The sequence below is a fragment of the Tupaia chinensis genome, unplaced genomic scaffold, assembly GCF_000334495.1.
Source record: "Tupaia chinensis unplaced genomic scaffold, TupChi_1.0 Scaffold000468_1, whole genome shotgun sequence".
NCBI classification, from domain to species: Eukaryota; Metazoa; Chordata; class Mammalia; order Scandentia; family Tupaiidae; genus Tupaia; species Tupaia belangeri.
The window spans coordinates 1879402-1898649 of NW_006159977.1; the positions used below are offsets into that span (position 1 = coordinate 1879402).

Genomic DNA, 19248 nt, shown 5'->3' on the forward strand with positions numbered 1-19248 from the left:
AAACCGTCAGACCACACTGGGCCCTGGCAGGGTGCAGGCCCAGGGACTGTGCAGGCCCAGGGATGGTGTGGGCTCCAGGGACTGTGGTCCTAGGGATGGTGCAGGCTCCAGAGACTGTGTGAGCCCCAGGGAGGGTGCGGGTCCAGGGATGGTTCAGGCCCTAGGACAGGTGCGTGAGGAAGACAGGAAGGAGCAGGGGGAGAAAGTAGAGGGTCGCGAGCCTTGCAAGTGAGTGAAAACCAAGAGACACTCGTGTTTCTACCTAAATCCAACCCGAGGCTTTATGAACTGGACATTTCCCACGGTCTGCAAATGGAAGCGCTGCCTGGAGCAAGGCAGGACAGATGCACAAACGAGCCAGAGACAGGGCTTTAAACAAGGCTCCGCAGATTGCCCACTACCCGTGATCACTGCGCACATTCATGTATTACTATGTTTTAGGAAATAATGAGTTTTAATTACAGCAGCGAGAGTGTGAGCAGGCTCTGGTGAGTTAGCTGGCAGGCTTGGTGGTGCTAATTGGCTAATATCGTTAGCATTGCTGCAGGTTGAAACCACAGGTCCTGCCAAAGTGGCCCACCCTGCCACGTGCCCGGGAGCTTCCATCGGCACCTCCATGCATGGGCACTGGCTGCTTTTTCTAAGCCCATGTGCAGCCTGTCAGTCCTTAAAGTCACACACACACACACACACACACACACACACACACATACACACGCACACATACACACACACACATACACACGCACACATACACACACCCATAATGGGGATGTTTTTCTTTTTTTCAAATTACTTTCAATACTTAGACTTTAAGAACTGGAACAAAAAGCTTTTTCAAGTGATGCAGCTGCAGAGAAAAATCTATTGGGATCAGCTAAAAATGCTGTTATTTTTGTGAATGTGTGAAACCTCAAAAAAGCAGCTGAGAGATATTACACCAAGAAGACCGCCTTGTTCAAAGTCGTGGGTTGCTTTCGTGCAGTTTTATCTCTGGGGCCTAACAGATACGAATTCGTGAACCTGTACATTAGAAAGCACCCTTGTTTAGAACAGAAGGATAAAAAGCAGGATGCGTGTGAAAAGAGGGCTTATGTATGCAAGTCCACGTGTCCTCGGTAGTCGGCCCATGGCGAGGCTCAAAGTGCCACAGCCAGCCTGATTGCAGACAAGGTGGGAGCCAGCGGACGACAGCTGTGGCTGCACCCCACTTCTCTGACGGTTTTAACTTACAGTTCTGTCAGTATTTATAAGCATGTCTGAATATTATTTTGAGAGCAGGAAGAACAATATCCTGCTTCATGTTGTATGTGGGTTCATGTATACAAAAGCAGTTTTTAAGCATAAGAACTAGGCCAGCATGTATTATGATAATCAGCGACAATTTGCACTGATGTAAAAAGCAGATGTACACGAATGTAAGCAAGTATGTTCAGTCCCCAAGTCTCTTCATTCTCGACTATACAGTACGTGTGACAGCACAGGCACGTGTGAGAGTGTAAGAGTGTATGAGTGTGTTTTAGAGCGTCTTGCGTGCGACTGTCCTGCCTCAGCCTCCAAAGTAGCAGACTACAAGTCATGCCACCGTGCTCGCCCCTTCTCAGCAGGGCCTCACCATGTCCAGGAGCAACCCTCCTCTTCAGCCTCCCATGTGGCTGGGATTACGGGCACGTGGCACCATGCCCAGCTTTGAGGGTGGACTCCACCCTGGGTCCACATGTGCCCTCAGAGCACGGAGTGGCGTTGAAAATGGGCATTTAGAGTGAAAATACAGAAACTGTCAAAAGCTGCTCTGCTATATCATGCTGAGAGGTAAACAAAAATAGACTTTAGGTTAATGGGACCAGCAGTTGACGTAACGGCTATGTCGCTGGACTCCCATGTAGTCGACCGCGGTTCGAGTCCCGGACCTGGTGGCTTAAACTCACTCTGGGCGTGTGTGCGTGTGTGCCCAAGATCCCGAGAGGAGAATGGAAGAGAACGGATTGCAGCATGGCCATCCCTCCTGGGGAGTAATTTCTTGCTTTCTGTCTCTGTCTTTGTCTGTCTTTCTGGCGAGCGCACGCACCCTATAGCAAAAACCTCTCAAAAAAAACAACAACAAAAAAAACAAAGGTAGGTTAATAGTTTTATCTAGCACTTCTTTACAAAGTAAATTTTAATTTCGCCAAATGGATCATAAAGTCATTCCTAATTGTGGCTTTCACTATTCTGTAGGTGGAAATGCTTATTTTTGACCAGAATCAGTGAATTACTGCAGAGAGCCACATCCCTCCAAGGGCAATGGCCCTCTAGGGGCATTATCTTCCCTCCAGTCCATGAAGGGAAAGATCACCACTATTCCAAGGAGGTGTAAATCAGGGCCCTCTTCTTCCTCCTGCTGACGCCAGTAATTCAGAATGCAAAGTTCAGACACGAAAGGGGCAGAGGAATCTGGCTGCCAGCATGCCCTGTGCATTCTTTATACACAGCCAGGCACCAGCCGCTGGCTGCGCCCCTGAAACCCAAGGGCTAGAACGGTTTCTGACGGAAGTGCAGACAAGGGCCACAGCTGTTCCACAATGGAGGGACACGGCTGAGAAGAGCGTAAAGAGCACGTGATGGGAACATGACTGCACTTACATACTCACGCCCCTTCCTCCCAGCCTCCTCTGCTAGTCTCCCTGCAAGGCTGCAAAATCATTCCCAGAAGATTTTGGTAAAACAGGATCAGAAACACATAAAGAGTTCTTTTCTTTTCATGGTGATAACCCATACTCAGCAAAATATTTCATTCCCTGTTTTGAAAACACAAAGGGCCTCTCCATGTGTGTACATCTGTAGATATTTGTGGCTATTTTCACGTGTAGCAAGATCTACGGACTGCCATTAGTCTAAGGTATACAAAGGCACGGAAAATGCTCAGGAGAGACGTTTCTCTCTCGCTGGGTCAGCAAGATCCAGAAGGAACCCCAGGAATTTCCCTGCAGCACAACTTCCACGGGGGCAGTGTCAGTGAGAGCTGCAGAGCCTCCGCATGACCCCAACACCTGCCATGCCCTCCCATGTCACCTGATTGGCTGCTCCCGGAAGCAGCTGGCTCCCCTAGCACTGAGCGGATGGAAGCCCCAGGGAAACCCCTACAAAGTCCCCAGCCACCAGTCTACTCGGGGTCTGCTTTCTTCCAATTTAAACTATTTGATTTCTGTAATCTTTCAAATCTGAGGTAGGGGCAGCAATTCACCTGAAATCACGGACTTCCAGCAGGGAGCAAACAAGAAGCCCAGTGACCTCTGTAAACCACCTCAATAACCAGCCACCAACTACGACCCCAATCTTCCTTTGCTGAAGTCCTTGAAGTCCCATGACAGAAAGCAGCTATTAAGCTGGTAGATTGATAGTTTAGTTATAAATCTGTTTTTTTTTTTTTAAATTTTAAAATAGCAAATGATCTGGTTAACAGTCAATGCCACACAAGGTTGGCAGCAGTTCTGCGGGGATGCTGTTGAGCAAAACACCTCTGGCTGGGGTTTGCAGACTCATGCATGCATACGTGTAAACCACCCCAGGAGTCGGCTCCTTACCCACTCTAGAAGTTCTAGACAGAGCCCAGGAATTTGTAATGTTTTTAAACATTTTCTCCCAGATTTCTGCCATATGGTGTGTGCACTTATCAGAGACAGGGAAAGTGAGACATCACCTCTCAGGGAGGACGGACGTCTGCAATCCCGTCTCTATTCTCCTCCTGGGATTCTGGGCATGCATGCACACGTGCTGAGTATGTTTTTCAAAGCTTTTTGGAACTGTGATGTCTACTCTCAGATGATGGTTTATAAGCAGACAAGTATATGGCTAATGAATATTACACAACTAAGTAAATAAGTAAGACCCATCTCTCAGCACAGATATTGCACAAGGGCACAGCTGACAAAATTACATAAGACTTGTAATTCTGTCACAGTCATACATAATTCTAACCTTTTAATTCAAGGGTTCGAAACAAAACCAAACTGAAAAAGCTCCTTTACAGGGGAAAAAAATTCCCCACTGCTACCATCCTACTTGCCCTGGGATTTTAAGTGAAGAAATAGTTGTCACATTTACACTCGCACTGACTCCATTTAAATAATTACTTGCTCACTGAAGCCTGTAACGATTTGTCACTACACGGGAGGATACTGTGGCCCTGCACACTGTCTATAGCACCATCACTGGAATGCTGGAGAATGCAAGAGAATGCTGGAGTGCTACTGCTTCCCTGCTGACTGGGGTCTGGAACCTTCCACGGCCAGCCCTGGCCATCCTTGTATGGTCTTTACTTTCCTCAAAGGGCACTTGGTGCAGAAGGCTTTGCTGGTATCACTGTCACTTATCCCCCCTGATGAGCTACGCTGCTTCTGGCCTGACTTAGTTACGGCAAGTGGACACCTCCAGACCAAAACTGTCCCCAGGAGCTGCACTTTGATGTGCCCTGCCAGTCCTGTCTCCCGGATTCTTGGGCACCCACCAGAATACACACAATAAACGCTGAACGGTCAATGCTCTCGGTGCACGGGATGATTACTTTCTATCAGGTAGTAGTATCTGACTTGATAAAGCTGGAATCAAATCATACAAACAAACATGGGACAATGTGATAAATGCTTAAATGACGAAAAATTCAATATTTCAAATGCACAATGTGATAAAAAATATAGTGCCACCGCCTACAAAAGACTGTGAGGATAAATGGCCTTTCACTGAGCAGATTTCCTCTGTAGGAAATAACAAACAGCTGGGTTATCTGAATAATAATAATAAAAAGAAGTCCTCTCTGTGAATCTCCATTAAACTGGTGGTTCCTGAGGAAGACATGAATCTTCGCAGGCGGGGCACTGTGCCATCTGTTTGTCGTTGGATATTTTTGCGGCTCTGGGGTCCAAAGGAAAGAGGGAAAAATGAGTCCTGCTAATAGAAGGTGAAATTTATTGTGTCGTTTCAATGCTCTGAGGTAATTTGATTCCACAAGCCAGACAACGCATACACTGTCACAACGCCGATGTTGTTACCTGGGCCAGTGTGGCTAAGGGGACGAGGAGGCCTCCAGGTAACAGACTGTTCCAGAGTTTTTCACTTTCATCCCCAACGTTCGACACTCACCTTGCTGCAATAAATAACCCCCTGCTTGATACCAGGAAGGGTTATTTATTTAGAAACATGCATTTCCACCGACAGTTTCTATGTCTCCCTCTTTCACAAGACTTTCAAGAGAAGCAATCGGGGAAGCCACTTTTTAAATGAGTGTCTCAGACAGGGCGTGGGCACAGCCCTTCCTGGTCAGTCTGTCTGGCAGGGGCGCCAGCTTCTCAGGAGGTCTTTCCAAGACCAAGAGGCCAGAGGGCATGAGGACAGGCCATCAGAGAGGACCGAGGCTGGAGCTACATAGCACTTTCCTAACGCATCTCAAAGCACTGGAGGACGCAGGTGGCCAAGCGGAATGGGCAGAAACCCAGAGAGGAGCCCACTGAAGGGTGCGTGTGTGGCCATGTGACGTGACCAATGGGTAGAGGCCACAGCTGAGGCCCACAGCGCCTCCTCAGCACTTGCTGTCTCTGGGTGGTTCAGGAATGTGCCGAGCTGGCTCAAGGGTACCCAAGAGACAAGGAAGGTGGAGCGACAGCTGCCCAGCACGGGCCTTCTTCACATTTCCCACCTTGGGGAATCCTCTCTCTCCACCACTCAGACCCGATTTGTGGGGATGCAACTGTTGAGATCATGAAACGGCCTGAAAGAATATATGTCCTGGAATGCTTAAAACGATCTCTCAAAAGAGACAATCTGCACATCACAGCGCCGGCGTGACCCTGCCTCGGATGCGTTCGATGGCATTTTCCTAAATGAAGAAACGTACTTCGGGCCCCCCGGCTCTGCCTGTCAACCGTGTCCTCAAGTGTGAACTCACAAGGTTTATCTGTACCACCATCAAATGGATCGTTTCTGTTTTGGGAACTTAAAACGTTCCCAGTAACTCCCAAAGATAAATGGAATTTAGCGCACGTTGGACAGTCGCCGGTGACAGACGTCACGCAGGGCAGAACATGGAATGAACAGCCGTTGACATAAAACAGAATGCGATCCCTAAGTCTTAAGAGGATGGAGCAAATTCCCAAGAAGCAGCACAGTGCTGCTTCCACTTTCACCAACTGGTCCACCTCCGAGCTGCCCGGGCACACCTGCTGGCGGAAGCCTGGGAGGAGGGTGGGGAGGAGGGCGGCGGCCCGGGGCCGGGGCAGGGGCCAGGGCCAGGGCCGGGGCCAGGCCGGGGCAACCGAGTTACCTGTGGAGCTGTTCGCCATGGTGGGCGGCATGCTGTAGGCCGGCGCCTGCGTGTTCATCAGGCCGGAGCTGTTGTTCATGGGCTGGCTGTAGGGGGCGCTGGAGGCCAGGAGGCCGCTCTGGTTCATGCCCGGGAAGCTGCCTTGCCTGCACGAGGAGAGAGCACAGCACACAGACCCTCACCACGTGGCTCACGGTGGCACCGCGCAGTCAGTCTCCTAACGCGATGAGGGGCTAGCAGCTATTTTCATGTTCGCTTCCAATAGAGTACTTCCTGGAGAGAAAGCGGAGCGCTTCCACTAGGTGATTATTTAATACACCATTTTAAAATTCCAAACGATGTAAGTTCCGCAGAGAAATTACGGATTTTTAACCATGTCAAGTTTTCCCATGTTATTTGCATCAAATATAAGCAAGAAAGGGCAAATGTGAAATAAGAACAGGAATTACAAAAGCAAGCAAAATTCACTTCTAATGTTTAGCAAGATCTGACCATCAACACTGTATCCTCACATCAAAAACCAAAAGTCAAGAAATACAAAACAAATAGATAATGTGAGAATATTGCTAAAAATTTTCCTTTGACCCGATTTTCTGATACAATGAATATGGCAGAAGGCATTTCCAAAATTTTACTCAACCCTATCATTTAACTTTTTGGACTCAGATTTAACTAAATACACAAGCAATTGTTGTATAGTTAGGAAAATGATCCCAGAGACCTCAGACTGGCACTGCTTTCTGTTGGCACTTTCATGTTAAGGGAGAGGACGGGCTTACATTAGCTGAAAACGTCCCCAGCACACCGAGCCGCCCTCCCCACCACCTCTCGGTGCAGACTTAAATCTTCCTCTGGTGACTTGGTACGGTTACTTTTGTCCTAAGCTCTGTGAGAGGCACCCTCTTTCCATCTATGGTTACTTTTGTCCTAAGCTCTGTGAGAGGCACTCTCTTTTCATCCTTGCAAAGAGAAGGATATTCTTTGATGTGAAGGAGACAACTGTCACACGGTGTCATTTCTCTGACTGCTGTAACGAGACCAGGTGGAGGCAGAGAGATTCCAACTGAGCAGTCGGAGTTCGCCGGGGAAAATGACCACGTGAAGAGAGATGAGAGCAACATGGCAGAAACTTGGAGAGATTGACGGGGGCAGTGGGGCTTCTGTGTAAATAGTGCACCTTGACAACACTGTGCAGTTTTGCTGATAATTAGTGTGAGGAGTAAGGCTAAAGAGAGGAATACTTATCCACAGACACTTTGCTTATCTGTTTCAAATGAACTAAAAACCCCTGTGCTGGCATTCAACTATCCTTTGGTGATTTAATAGTCAACATTTTAAAGACAAATTCTTCAAAAGAATAACAGATGTCATTCTTAGAAATCAGTGTGGGGACTAGCAGGTGGCACGGTAGTTAAGGCACTGGACTCCCACATGGCAGACCGTGGTTTGGGTCCCAGACCTGGTGGCTTGCCTTTTCACTTTCTCTTTCTCTCTCTCTGGTGAGCATGCATACACTATAACAAACTGGAAAGTCATAATCAAAATAATAATAAAATAAAATAAAAAGATTCTTTGAAAAAAAAAGAAATCAACATTCGGTGTAGCTGTTTCAGTGCATTCAACTTTCTGGCTTATAGACAAAGCAAAGCATTGTAGTCTTGTGGGTTTTTCCCCCTTTAAACATTAGACATACTACTCAAGGAGGCTGTGTAAACCAACAACTCAATGAAGGCTGGGGAAGGATGGGCTTGAAAGGCAGGCGGTATGCGCAGGGCTCTCGGCTCCCCGCAGGCCACGCTGAAGCACCCTGGCTGCTGAAGTCAGAACAGTAAGACCAAGGGGCTCATTCATGACAATGAGACATCACTAGGGGGAAGTGGGTCAGCCTTGGGGCCACCAGGCACGCAGAAACACATCGTGCGGTAGCCATGGCATTCCCACGCGGGCAGGTCCTGGCACCGTCCTGCAGGTGGTAGGTGTGAGCTCGGGACCAAGTTCCCGTCCTAGGTGCTGTCCAATGGAGCACGGATGCACCCACCTCAGAGGCACCTATTGGGCACGCTCCCTCAGTTTTTTAGCGACAGGCCACAATCACGCACAGCTTGTGAGTCCTGGAAGACTATTTACCAGTCCCGGCCGGCTCCGAGCCAGTCTCAGGATCTCTTCAGTCAGAGAGGAGGCCCTCCCTGGAGGGAGCACTGTCTTTTCTGCCTGCCTTGAAAGCGCTTAGCTCTCTTGTTTGTTAGAATAATTCAGGTCTGTTGGACTCCTAGCTATGTCCAACCCCGAAAGGAGGGACTGGGCCTGACTCTCCTGGCACACGGCAGAAATATTCCTTAAACAAGCTGATAAAGAACGCGTATTACTGTAAAAGAGCACTATGAAGGGTGGCCATCTTTCCATGCCCATTAAATCCAGTTTCACATGCAGGTAACTAACGTGTACAAACCACTGCTCTAGTTTTGTATTGGTTCCATAATACGTGGAAATGTAACAAGTAGTTCTCATTTTTAAGCCAACTACAGCACAGTTCTAAATAAACACGATCGTCTGTATAGGATTTTGGTGCTTTAAAAAAGAATATTTAGGAACTAGCAGATGGTATAATGGCTATGTTGCTGGATTCCCATGTAGTCTACCACCACCCCTGGGGAGTGATTTCTTGCTTTCTGTCTCTCTGGAGAGTACACACAACCTATAGCAAAAACCTCTCCAAAAAAAAAAAAAAAAGAATATTTAGGTCTTAGCGTTTTAGAGACCCTTGTTTATCATAAGGTGTGGGGGGAAATAGAATATAAAACCCACCAGGCAAATGACTAAATGAAGTGACCATCCAACTCTAACCCATGACTTCTCCCCACATTGGCCAGGTCCCATCTTCAGTCTCCATAAGATTAAGGTGCATGGGACCAGCAGTTAGCATAATGGCTATGTTGCTGAACTCCCATGTAGTCAACCGCGGTTTGAGTCCCGGACCCGGTGGCTTAAACCCACACCGGGTATGTGTGCGTGTGTGCCCATTCCCCCGGGGGGTGATTTCTCACTTTCTGTCTCTCTTTGTCTTTCTGGCGAGCACACGTGCCCTATAGCAAAAACCTCTCAAAAAAAAAAGATGAAGGCGCATATTACAAGTTTTTAAAAAATACCCTTAAAGTAACAAAAGACCTTAGATTTAAAGGTCTAGCTGTTGGATGTCAGCTGTGGGTTACAACTGTCCTCAATTAACCATGCCTAGTTTTTCAAAATATATATTATCAAAATTATTTTAAAATTTACTATAGAGCACATGCGCTCATGAGACACAGAGACAGAAAAGGCAAGCTACCAGGTCCGAACTCGAACCACAGTCAGCCACATGGGAGCCCAGGGCCTCCTCCACTACATCACCTGCTAGTTTTAAAAGTCTAATTAAAAAGCCAACGGTCTTGTACAGTCACTGGGTGTTTGGGAACAAGACACGTTGGTACTCTGGTCCTCAGTTTTTGCACTTGAACCCGGAGGAGCAGGTAATGAAAATACCATTAACGATACATTAAGTACTTACACACATGCCTGGAGGGGTTTCCAGGAACTTTACATACTTAATTGTTTACATTCCTGGAGAAAAGTAGATGAAACCAAGCACACATATACAAAGACAGGCAGGATTATGCCCGAAGTCACACAGCTAATAAGCTGCAAAGACAGAAATCAAGCTGCTTTCAGTCCAGCACACTCTGCTGCGGCTCCACGGCCCTCTGCCCGGCTAGCGTGTGCGGACATGCTGCACGCCGGCAGCCCGGGGTCTGTCTGGTCCACGACTCTCCAGCTGTTACAGCTGATGGTGCTTCCCTCAGTGCCCCTCAGGGTTTACTGTGGTAGACTCAGGGCAGTAGGCACAGCCAGAGGGTAGGGGCAGGAGTGAATGGATGAGCTGACACCTCCTTCCAGGAAGGAGTTCATCCATGGGCCACAGGCCTCTTGGGCATAGGCACCAGGAAGCGGAAGGGGCTGGCCAGTCCTCCCCGGTCTGTGTGGCTGGTCAGGAGCTCCAGAGGGTCCTTTGGTCTAACTCATAACAGTCGGCCTTTCATCATCGCCCAGGAAATCGGAATCCTTTTTGCTTTGGGAACTGTGAGCATGCAGACAGGCCGGACGCTGCAGGGGCGCCAAGGCCCCTGTGACTTTGGGAGCTGGGAGCCATTGCTCTGTGGGGGGACGTGAAGTGGTGCCTGTCCGCTGAGCCCCGCATGCCTGGGCTGAGCGTGGTGTTGCTGAAAGGATTTGGAGGACTTCAGGGCGAAACCCTCCTATGGCTGGGCCGAACAGTGCCGAGGACCACGGCCCGCCAAGATGGGCTGATCTGGGGCCAGGCCCAGGGCTGCCCGCACCGTTCTGACCACGACGTGAACACCCCCACAGGTCAGGAGGGTTGAGAAGTCAATCACCTTCTCTTTACAAAAGGAAACATGGGCCGCAAAACAGCAGGCAAAATACAACTTAAAATGAGGGGGCCATTTCCAGTGTGAAACCCCAAAATACATCGGGTTTTTGTTAAAGTCATGGCGCGTTTTTTTCCCAAGTTCTTCTATGCAAAAATGCGCCAGGACTTTTCCAACAGCCCAGTAGGAAGTCGCTGGGAACCACTGGTTCTGTTACTGGGCTGCTGTTTCCAGGGGGTCTGCAGGCTTCGACAGTTGGGACAGCTGTCCTGATCCTGTGGGTTCCGAATCCAGGGTGTGACAAGGAACCCTGCCTCTCAGGGTCACTGGTAACAAGGGGCGTGTGTTGCCCTGCACTGCAGGCTGCGAGGACCAGTCACAGGGCACTGTCCGGCTCTGTCACAGAGCGGAAGCTGCCATGCAAACAGGAGACCGGAAGAATCACCGGACTGTAATGAACCCATCTTGGGCTGGGAGTAAGGCCTGTCATTCTTTGATCGGCCGCAGGCTGTCACAGGGAGGACGAGTCCCAGCCGGGGCCTGCAAGTGCATTTCTGCGAAGCACTCCTCGCTCCTGCTCCTCACTCTGCGCCGACAGCACACCAGGAGGTCTGTACAGCCCTTCCTCGGGCTCACTTCGCAGATTCCGCGAACACTGCACCTTCACTCCCAGAGATGGGCAGGCCAAAAGGGGAACACGGGCCCCCCCACCGTCCAAATTCAGCTGTTAAATATTAGTACGGAATACTACAGATCTCACACGTTTCTAAGATCCCATTTTTAAGTCAATTACAGTATAATTTTAAATAAAATGATGTCTGTATATGATTTTGATGGCTTTAAAAATAAATATTTAGGCCATAACATTTTAGCAATCTCACCAGTGACAAGTGGGGAAGTGTGAGATTGTATTTTTTTAAAGAATTGTTTTACTTAACTTAATTGATTTATTTTTTTTAACTTGACCAGAGAGGGCCAGAGTGAGAGACTGAAAGTGAAAAAGCAAGTTGCCAGGTTGGGGACTCAAACAGCGGTTGACCATAAGGAAGTCCAGAGCCCTTAACCACCACACCTGCCAGCCTGAGGTTGTACCTTGAGTAGGGATGGATTTCTGACAGATTCCTGGAGAAGGGAAGGGCTAGACGGAAGGGTGCTCTGGAAGTAGAGGCAAGAGCAAAGCCACTTCCCAAAGACTCAGGGCAGAGACACCCAGTGGACGTGCCCGCCGCGGTCAGTCCCAGTGACGTTCAGAGGGGCCCCGTGCAAGGCACGCCTGGCTGGAGACAGACGTGTGGCCCTCCATGTGGGTGTGGCTGTCTGCATGGAGGGCCGCGGAGCTCACTGCCGACCCACACTCGGCTAACGCTATGACTGGGGCGCTTCGCCATGTAAACCCGACAGTTACCAGGACGGAATTACAGTGGTTTATTTCTAAGTGTGACACCGTTTTCCTCGGGGAGCGCCAACTGCGTGTGCTGCACCACACGAGGCCCTGTGGACGTGGGACAGACAGCACCACTTCCACTGTGGACACAAGTGGAATCACCTGGAGACGCTTCCGAACCAGAACTGAGAAGGACAAATTCAGCCGAGATGATCTGAAGGCTGCTGTGTGAAGTGGGGCAGACACTGCGTCCGGCTCCACGACAGCACGGCAAGCAGAAAAGGCACCGTCGAGCAGTCAGTGCTGGTGTGGCCTGCCGTCGGGCTGCCCGTAACAGCCGCCACAGGAGGACTCTGGGGGTGAAGTCATGCGTGATTTCAACAAGCTGGGGCCCTGGCTGGGAGTCAGCCCTGGGAAGACCAAGTGGCACCTGTCCGTTACTGGACAGAGTACTGCGGACTCAACAACTGTCGGTTTCTGTAAAAATGCTTAACTACGTGCTATTGAAGAAAAGAAAAGAAAAGAAAATCTCCCACAATCCACGCTAGGAATAGCTAAAATATACCAGAAATCCCTTGCATTTAATTGATGCTTATAATCATTTGTCCAGATGGGGTGGGAGAGGAGTGGGCCAGAAGGGGACGACATGGGGCCAGCAGATAGCATGGTGGTTAGGGTGTTGACCCACATGGCTGAATGAGGTTTGAGTCCCAGACGTCGTGGCTTGCTTTCTTATTCCCCCACCCCCTGGTGATCACACGTGCCCTACAGCAAATCAAAAAATATATACATAACAAATAAGTAATTTTTTTAAAAAAGAAGGGACAACCCAGGACCAAAGCAAAATGTCAGCACCCCACGAGTCAGCCAGCTGGAGCAGGGCATGAGGTCAATAAAGGAACACCGGTAACTTTGCAGGCAAATGCTCGAGGTCTTTGTGGTGGCTAAGCTCAAATTCTTCAGAGCGGAATGTCCCTAGCGTGTTCGGTGTGGGACTTCGCAACGTGGCCTTGCCCACAGGGCCTCTTGCCTCCAAAGCATCTCATCCTGGGTGTCTCCAGGTCTCCCCAGAGAGCTGTCCTTTCAGTCACCCATTCCGGTGAAGCTCTTTGCACGAAGTCCCAAGGAACAATGTACTATGTGCTCCATCCTGGATTTCTTAGACGCCTGACCATTAGGGACGTTTCTCCTCTTACTGCTTCACACCGCCTGCTCGGGGGCTCGAACCCCTGACCAGCTTGCGCTGGCACTCACTGCTGAAATAACACCTGTCGTGCAATTTTAGGATTCAGTTCTTCCTTCTGACTCAACCCAGGTAAGCAGTTTTAGCTGTTCCTACAACAGCTGGCGGCTCTCCACCTTCTCCCTGGAAGTCACGAGATCCAAACCCAGCTTGAGGGTTCTGCAGCGCGAGACTTGCTTGTCTGGGTGTGAATTAAAATGTGAATGAGTCTGCTGCTCGAACAACGGTGACTGATACCTGAGGATGTTCTCTTCAACCTCAAAGTTGATTTTGGGTGATTCAGTCTGTTCTGTGACTGTGAACAATTTGGTGGCAATCATACAAAAACATCTTGAAAATATTTAATTGGGAGATTTGGGGTTTTGTTTCACTTTACACAGGGTCTTGGTGTGTGGCTCTCCTCCTATCTCACCATCCTGGTGCATTCCACAGTGCCTGGCTTTCTACGGGGGGCCGGGATTTGAACCTGGGTCTCAGCCTGCTGAGTGGCAGAGTTAAACAGCACATGTTACTGCGACTGGATCTAACTCAGAGATCTCCACTTCCGACTTCTCTGCTCTAAGTGTACAATCCACACCAGAACTACGGCAGGCAGCAGGGACCCCAGGGCTCTGTGTGCCCTGTGTGCTGCCGCAAGGCCCCATCTGGTGAGCACAAGACCTGCACTGCATGAAAGAAACTCAGTTGCCACTGATGTCACTTACCCCAGAAAGAGAGCGGCCTTTTCTTTCTTTTTGTAAGAGAGATTTTTGGTATAGGGTGTGTGCGCTTGTCAGAGAGACAGAAGAGAGAGAGAAACCACTCCCTGGGGGGGATGGCCACGCCACAACCCCTTCCCCTCCCCAGAGTGCCCCTTTCTAATGGCATCTGTTTAAAGATCTTCTTTTGATCTTTAAATTATCTAGAGTTTCCCTAGAGATCGGAAAAGAATTAAGAAAAGATTGAAATTAAGTTCACAAAGAGGTTTATTCCTTTTCTGGTGCCAGGAATCTCCCCATCTTTTACCCCAGGACTTCCCTTCCGAGGATTAAGTGCAGGGAGAGTGAATGCTGACCCGAAAGAGGCGTGGCTGCCTAGGAGCCTGGGGAGCAGGTGCCTCAGAGGCCTGGAAGCATGTAGCCTCGGCAGGGCGAGTGGGTCCAGCTGCACTAACGCTGAGAGGCCGATAGCAATCGCGAAGACACGTCAGGAGGGGATAACTAAGCGCGGGAGCACCTCGCGTGCATTTCCATACCTTTTGGATCTTACTGGACCTGTCAGGAGGTTAAAAAAACAAGTCGATTTGGGTCCCGACTTCTCCATCCCACGTGTTGCGTCACGGCGGTGTTGTATAAAACCCTCTGAATGCACCAGTCCAGGGTTGTAGGGACAGGAAACATAAACAATCATTTCTATTTCATAAAAGAAATCCTACTAAAATTGTGATAGCTCTCCTGAGCTCAAGGTGGCACGGGCTACTTAGTTAAGCAAAGCGCTGTTAAAATTTAGGGTAAAAAATGCAGGAAAAACGCGACAGCTTATAGTTCTTCATGCTCACGCCCGTCGCTCTGTCCCTGGGAAGCAGCTGAGGACAAGCCTCGCCAAGTTCCAATCTGACTGATCCTGACAGCCGACAGTAATCCGCACTAGTCAACTTTTAGAGCAGGGCGAAGCATTACGGCTTCACGGCTGTAAGTTTTGGTTTGGTTTGGTTTTGTAAATCCACGGATTGGCAGGAGGGGAGTTGAAAACAGAAATGCCGACCAAGGTGAAAAGGAACTTACGGGAAGTCCTTCCCAGTCCACACGCCGCGAAACTGAGACGCCCGTGAGCAGGCCAGAGGATCCAGCTTCATCCTGACCTCTGACAGTTACATCACCCATAACACATGCCACAGCAAGTGGTGCACACAAAGCTACAGGTGAGTCCTCGTCACCTTAGAAACCTTCCCTGCTTCAGCCCTGGTACAGGCCTGGAAGCCCTGGGGGCTGACGACACAGTGAGTGCCACCACGTGAGAGGTAAGTGGGGTCTTCGAAAGGTTGGGGACAAAAAGAAAGGTTGGTGGAAAAAGCACATATGAGAAAACTGTGAGGGACTTTAAAATGCTCGCGGGAAATAGAATTAAAGTATGAGTTTGTTTTGGAGTAAAACAAAGTCTGTGAAATCCATGCAGCTTTTCCATAATGTGTATTTTCCATGAATGTCCTGAGGATCTGGTGCCTATGTGGATTTCAACATTTTTTGCACCAAAATAAACTTTCATTCCATTTTCCATTTTAAAATCCCCTTGTGTGCATGTGTTTGCATTAGTGAGAGAAAGAGGAGATTTCAACGACCCCACTCTTCATGATTCTCGACCTGGGCTGGCAGGCTGTGCTCCTGACCGACCTGGTGCGGGGTGGACAGGAGGTTGCTCTCAGCACCAAGGGCTGGGGCGAGCCCAGCTGCCTGGAACGTACGTTGATCCCACGGCTGCAGATTCGTCAGCAGGGCCACACGGCGAGATGGAGGATGACGGGCCTGGGCTCTGGTGGCACCGCGGTGTGCGACCCTTGATGGTGAGGGCGGCTGGGCTGGGCGGGGAGGAGCTATCAGAGCGCAGCGTGGGCCCAGGCCTCATGGCCAATCCCGACGTCTGAAGGGATACTGAGGCCGAGAGTGAGGCAGACCTCACCAGGACAAGAGCTCGCCTGGGCTGAGTTACAAACGTGCTTCTCCTGATTCCCTCCACCCGGGGCCCCAGGGCTCGCTGTCCTTTCCTTATCCGACGCCTGTTGGAAGGAGTATGGAAGGCACGTGAGCGGAGGAGGTGGTGCTCTCCTGCCCTTTCCCTCCAGGTTTTCGTCGGTGTTCTTCAGGGCCGGGAATCCCAAACACAACCGCAGGCAGGAGTGGGCCTTTCCCCGTGTAAGTGCCTGGGCTCACGGCGCCCTGGGGGGGTGGGCGTAGGGTTCGCAGACTCCAGGAAGCACCTCCATGACCCTGAGCGTGTCGTGGACTCTGGCCCACGCAGGTCTGCAGTGCGGTCCATCCTTCCACAGCTTCACACGCATTCACATTTTCCAAAAACCTCTCTTGGTCTTTTCACAATTAGTGTTTTACTACTTTTTGATTTGAAGGCTTATAAACATGCTTTATGGCTTCCATAATAGTTCTATAACTCAAAAAAATGTAATTGAAATTGTAATTTCAAAATAACCAACATCATATTTAAATCCCAAATTTTGAAGGAAAGAGGAGGGCTCAAAATTAAGGCATAGAGTTAGATGATATGCAAAGGCTGATATTTAACTGCAGAAATAAAAACTGTATTCAAGTCTTTGAAATCTTTTGTCTTCCAATAATGCACCTTCTTTACTCATACCTATTATATTAAAATCTAATTGTCTAAAATCCAGAGGGCTGAGTTGCTCTGCAATACGCAGACCCCATCCTAATGGGGACCTGACGCCCTGAGATGTCTTCTGCCCCTTCTCTTTGACGTTTTAATGCACTGTCTCCGTTAATGCGTTTCCACACCAGCGGCTTCTGGCCCACTGGCAGAACTGCGTCATACTGGCTTCAGAGGAAAATAACACAGAAAAGTGCTTTGCTGGCAAACAGCAACACAGGGTATGAATTATAAATACACCTCGGCAAGAACGGCTGCAGGAAGGTGTGTGTGAGTGAGATGCAGGAGGCACAGGTCTATGGAGCCATGCACACCCCACGCAGACCAACCCCTCCATCTCCGTAATGGTTACAGCTTCTTCTGAGCAGGGAAGACTGACTCACACTCTTAGAAAATATTCGTTTACTTCAATATCAACACAGCTGCATTAAAACTCATCTAGCTGGAGCAGCAAGTGGTGTGGTGGTGGAGGTGCTGGACTCCCACGTGATAGACCGTGGTTCGAGTCCCGGACTTGGTGGCTTGCTTTCTCACTTTCCCTTTCTCTGTCTCTGTTGGGTGAGAGCACAAGCCCTATAGCAAATGTAAAATAATATAATAAAAAATAAAATAAAATAATTCTTACCAAAAACCCCTGATCTAACCATTTTGTGGCTAAGACTTCAAGGAACTGAATCACTCTGTTAGCAAAAGGTCAAGATGAAAAAATTGTGTTAATTAAAATTTCGATTTCCTACTTGAAAAAAAAAACAAAGACATTTATAAAGTAATTTCAGTGGCCCTAGCTTTTGATATGATATGAGTATGAAAATGAAGGCTGCTATGGTTTGTCTGCCCCCCTAAATTCGTGTATGGAGATATGGCTGGGATGAGATTAGAGGGTCAAACCTTAATCGACTATGGGGTTGCAAGGTGGCAGCTTTGGGAGATTAGGATTAGGGTCATTAGGTCAGGCTCCTCGACTGACTCCTGGTGGCTTTATACTGGACGAATGAGAGGAACTCATGGACGGGCATTCTGCCTGCCTTTGCCCCATACTGTGATGCCCGGGGTAAGCACATTCAGACCTCTGCAGACGTGGCCACTGGACCCTGAACCCAACAACTGATTGAATAAATCTCTTTTATCAATCACTCGGTTTCAGATTTTTTTTTTCTGTTATTAGTAATAAAACGAACGAGAACAGAAAACCTACAGAATCTTACAAGAAGACTTTAAAAGTTCAAGGAGAATGGAATTAAAGTACGAGTTCGATTTGGGTAGGAAACAAGGAAGCCCATGCAAAGTATTTTGTGATACGCATTTGCCACGAACTTTTTGCAGACACCATATCTGCAATACTTGTGATGATGAAAATTCTCTTCTGGGTAAGAGTAATGAGACTTTTAGATTCTTTTTTTGCCCAAAACTAAGAAGTCTGAGACCTTTCCTTCTTCCATGTTTTGGGAGGGATCCCAGGGACGGCAGGACAGCGCTCCCAGGAGGCAGGGGGTGCAGGCGCTTGGCCGCGGTATGTGTACCACCTGCGGGCCTTACTCAGCAGCCATGGTCCTGCCACAGCAGGGTGGTGACTCAGGCCATACTGGCACGGGGGTGGAGCGAGCCAGATGGGATCCGGACCATCTGAGCGCAAGTGACTGCCACTCTCCTCAGAAGGAGCCACAAGCTCTAGACACCCCGCCGACGTGGCCACGTGTGGGGGCAGTTACTTTGCGCCAGGCCCATGAAGACAGCTGGCTCAGGGGATGAAAGGTAATCCAGATCTCCACGACCCAGGGCACTCACTAACATCTGGTTTCTGACAGCGGGACTGCCTGCCATGAGGGAGGAGAGCTGTGGTGGAGACCCCCCCCCCAGGAAAATCTAATCGTTAGGAATGGCACAAGGAGAAGGAAGAGCAATAGGCCCAGGAGACTGGCCCTGCTCCACGTCAGCGACCCTGCATGGGGAACACGAGAGGGCTTAGTTCCCTCAACCAGAAAATCAAGGAGCAAACATGGAGACCTGCTTAACCTTGAGCTGCGAGGCTCTGCTATTCCAGATCTGAGACGGTAGCGGCACCCTCTTGGAACTTTCCTCATGAAAACAGCATCTCCTTCAAGATCTGTGCTGGAACTTGGATACGAAGGGTCCCGTCACCTAAGACTTGATCTAAGTGTGCATGTGTGAGGTGCTGGGTGTGACAGGCTGTGAAGAACTATGAACTGGCTGTCCATCTGTCCTGGTTTAAGGATGCAGGGCTGGGGCCAGCAGGTGGTGTCGTGGGTAAGACGCTGGACTCCCATGTGGCTGACTGTGGTTTGAGTCCCAGATCTGGCAGCTTGAAACTTATGGTGGGCGCATGTGTGCGTGCCCAAGATCCTGAGAGGAGAATGGAGGAAAAGGGATTATGGCATGGCCGTACTTCCTGAAGGGTGATTTCTTGCGTTCTTTCTCTCTCTGATTCTCTAGTGAGCACACATAGCAAAACTAGACTAAAAAATAAATAAATAAAAGTGGGTAGAAAGATAGAGATATTGGCATATTGTTTAAG

At 49.2% G+C, this 19248-nt stretch overlaps 1 protein-coding gene across 1 annotated transcript in view; it reads right to left on the reverse strand.

The window, feature by feature from the left end:
- The window catches only part of ARID1B (AT-rich interaction domain 1B), a 107714-nt gene that overhangs the window by 40553 nt on the left and 47913 nt on the right, over positions 1-19248 (reverse strand). Inside the window, exon 4 of the mRNA XM_027774692.1 lies at positions 6296-6441. Coding sequence (XP_027630493.1) covers positions 6296-6441 — 146 coding nt within the window. The remainder of the gene's footprint in view (positions 1-6295; positions 6442-19248) is intronic.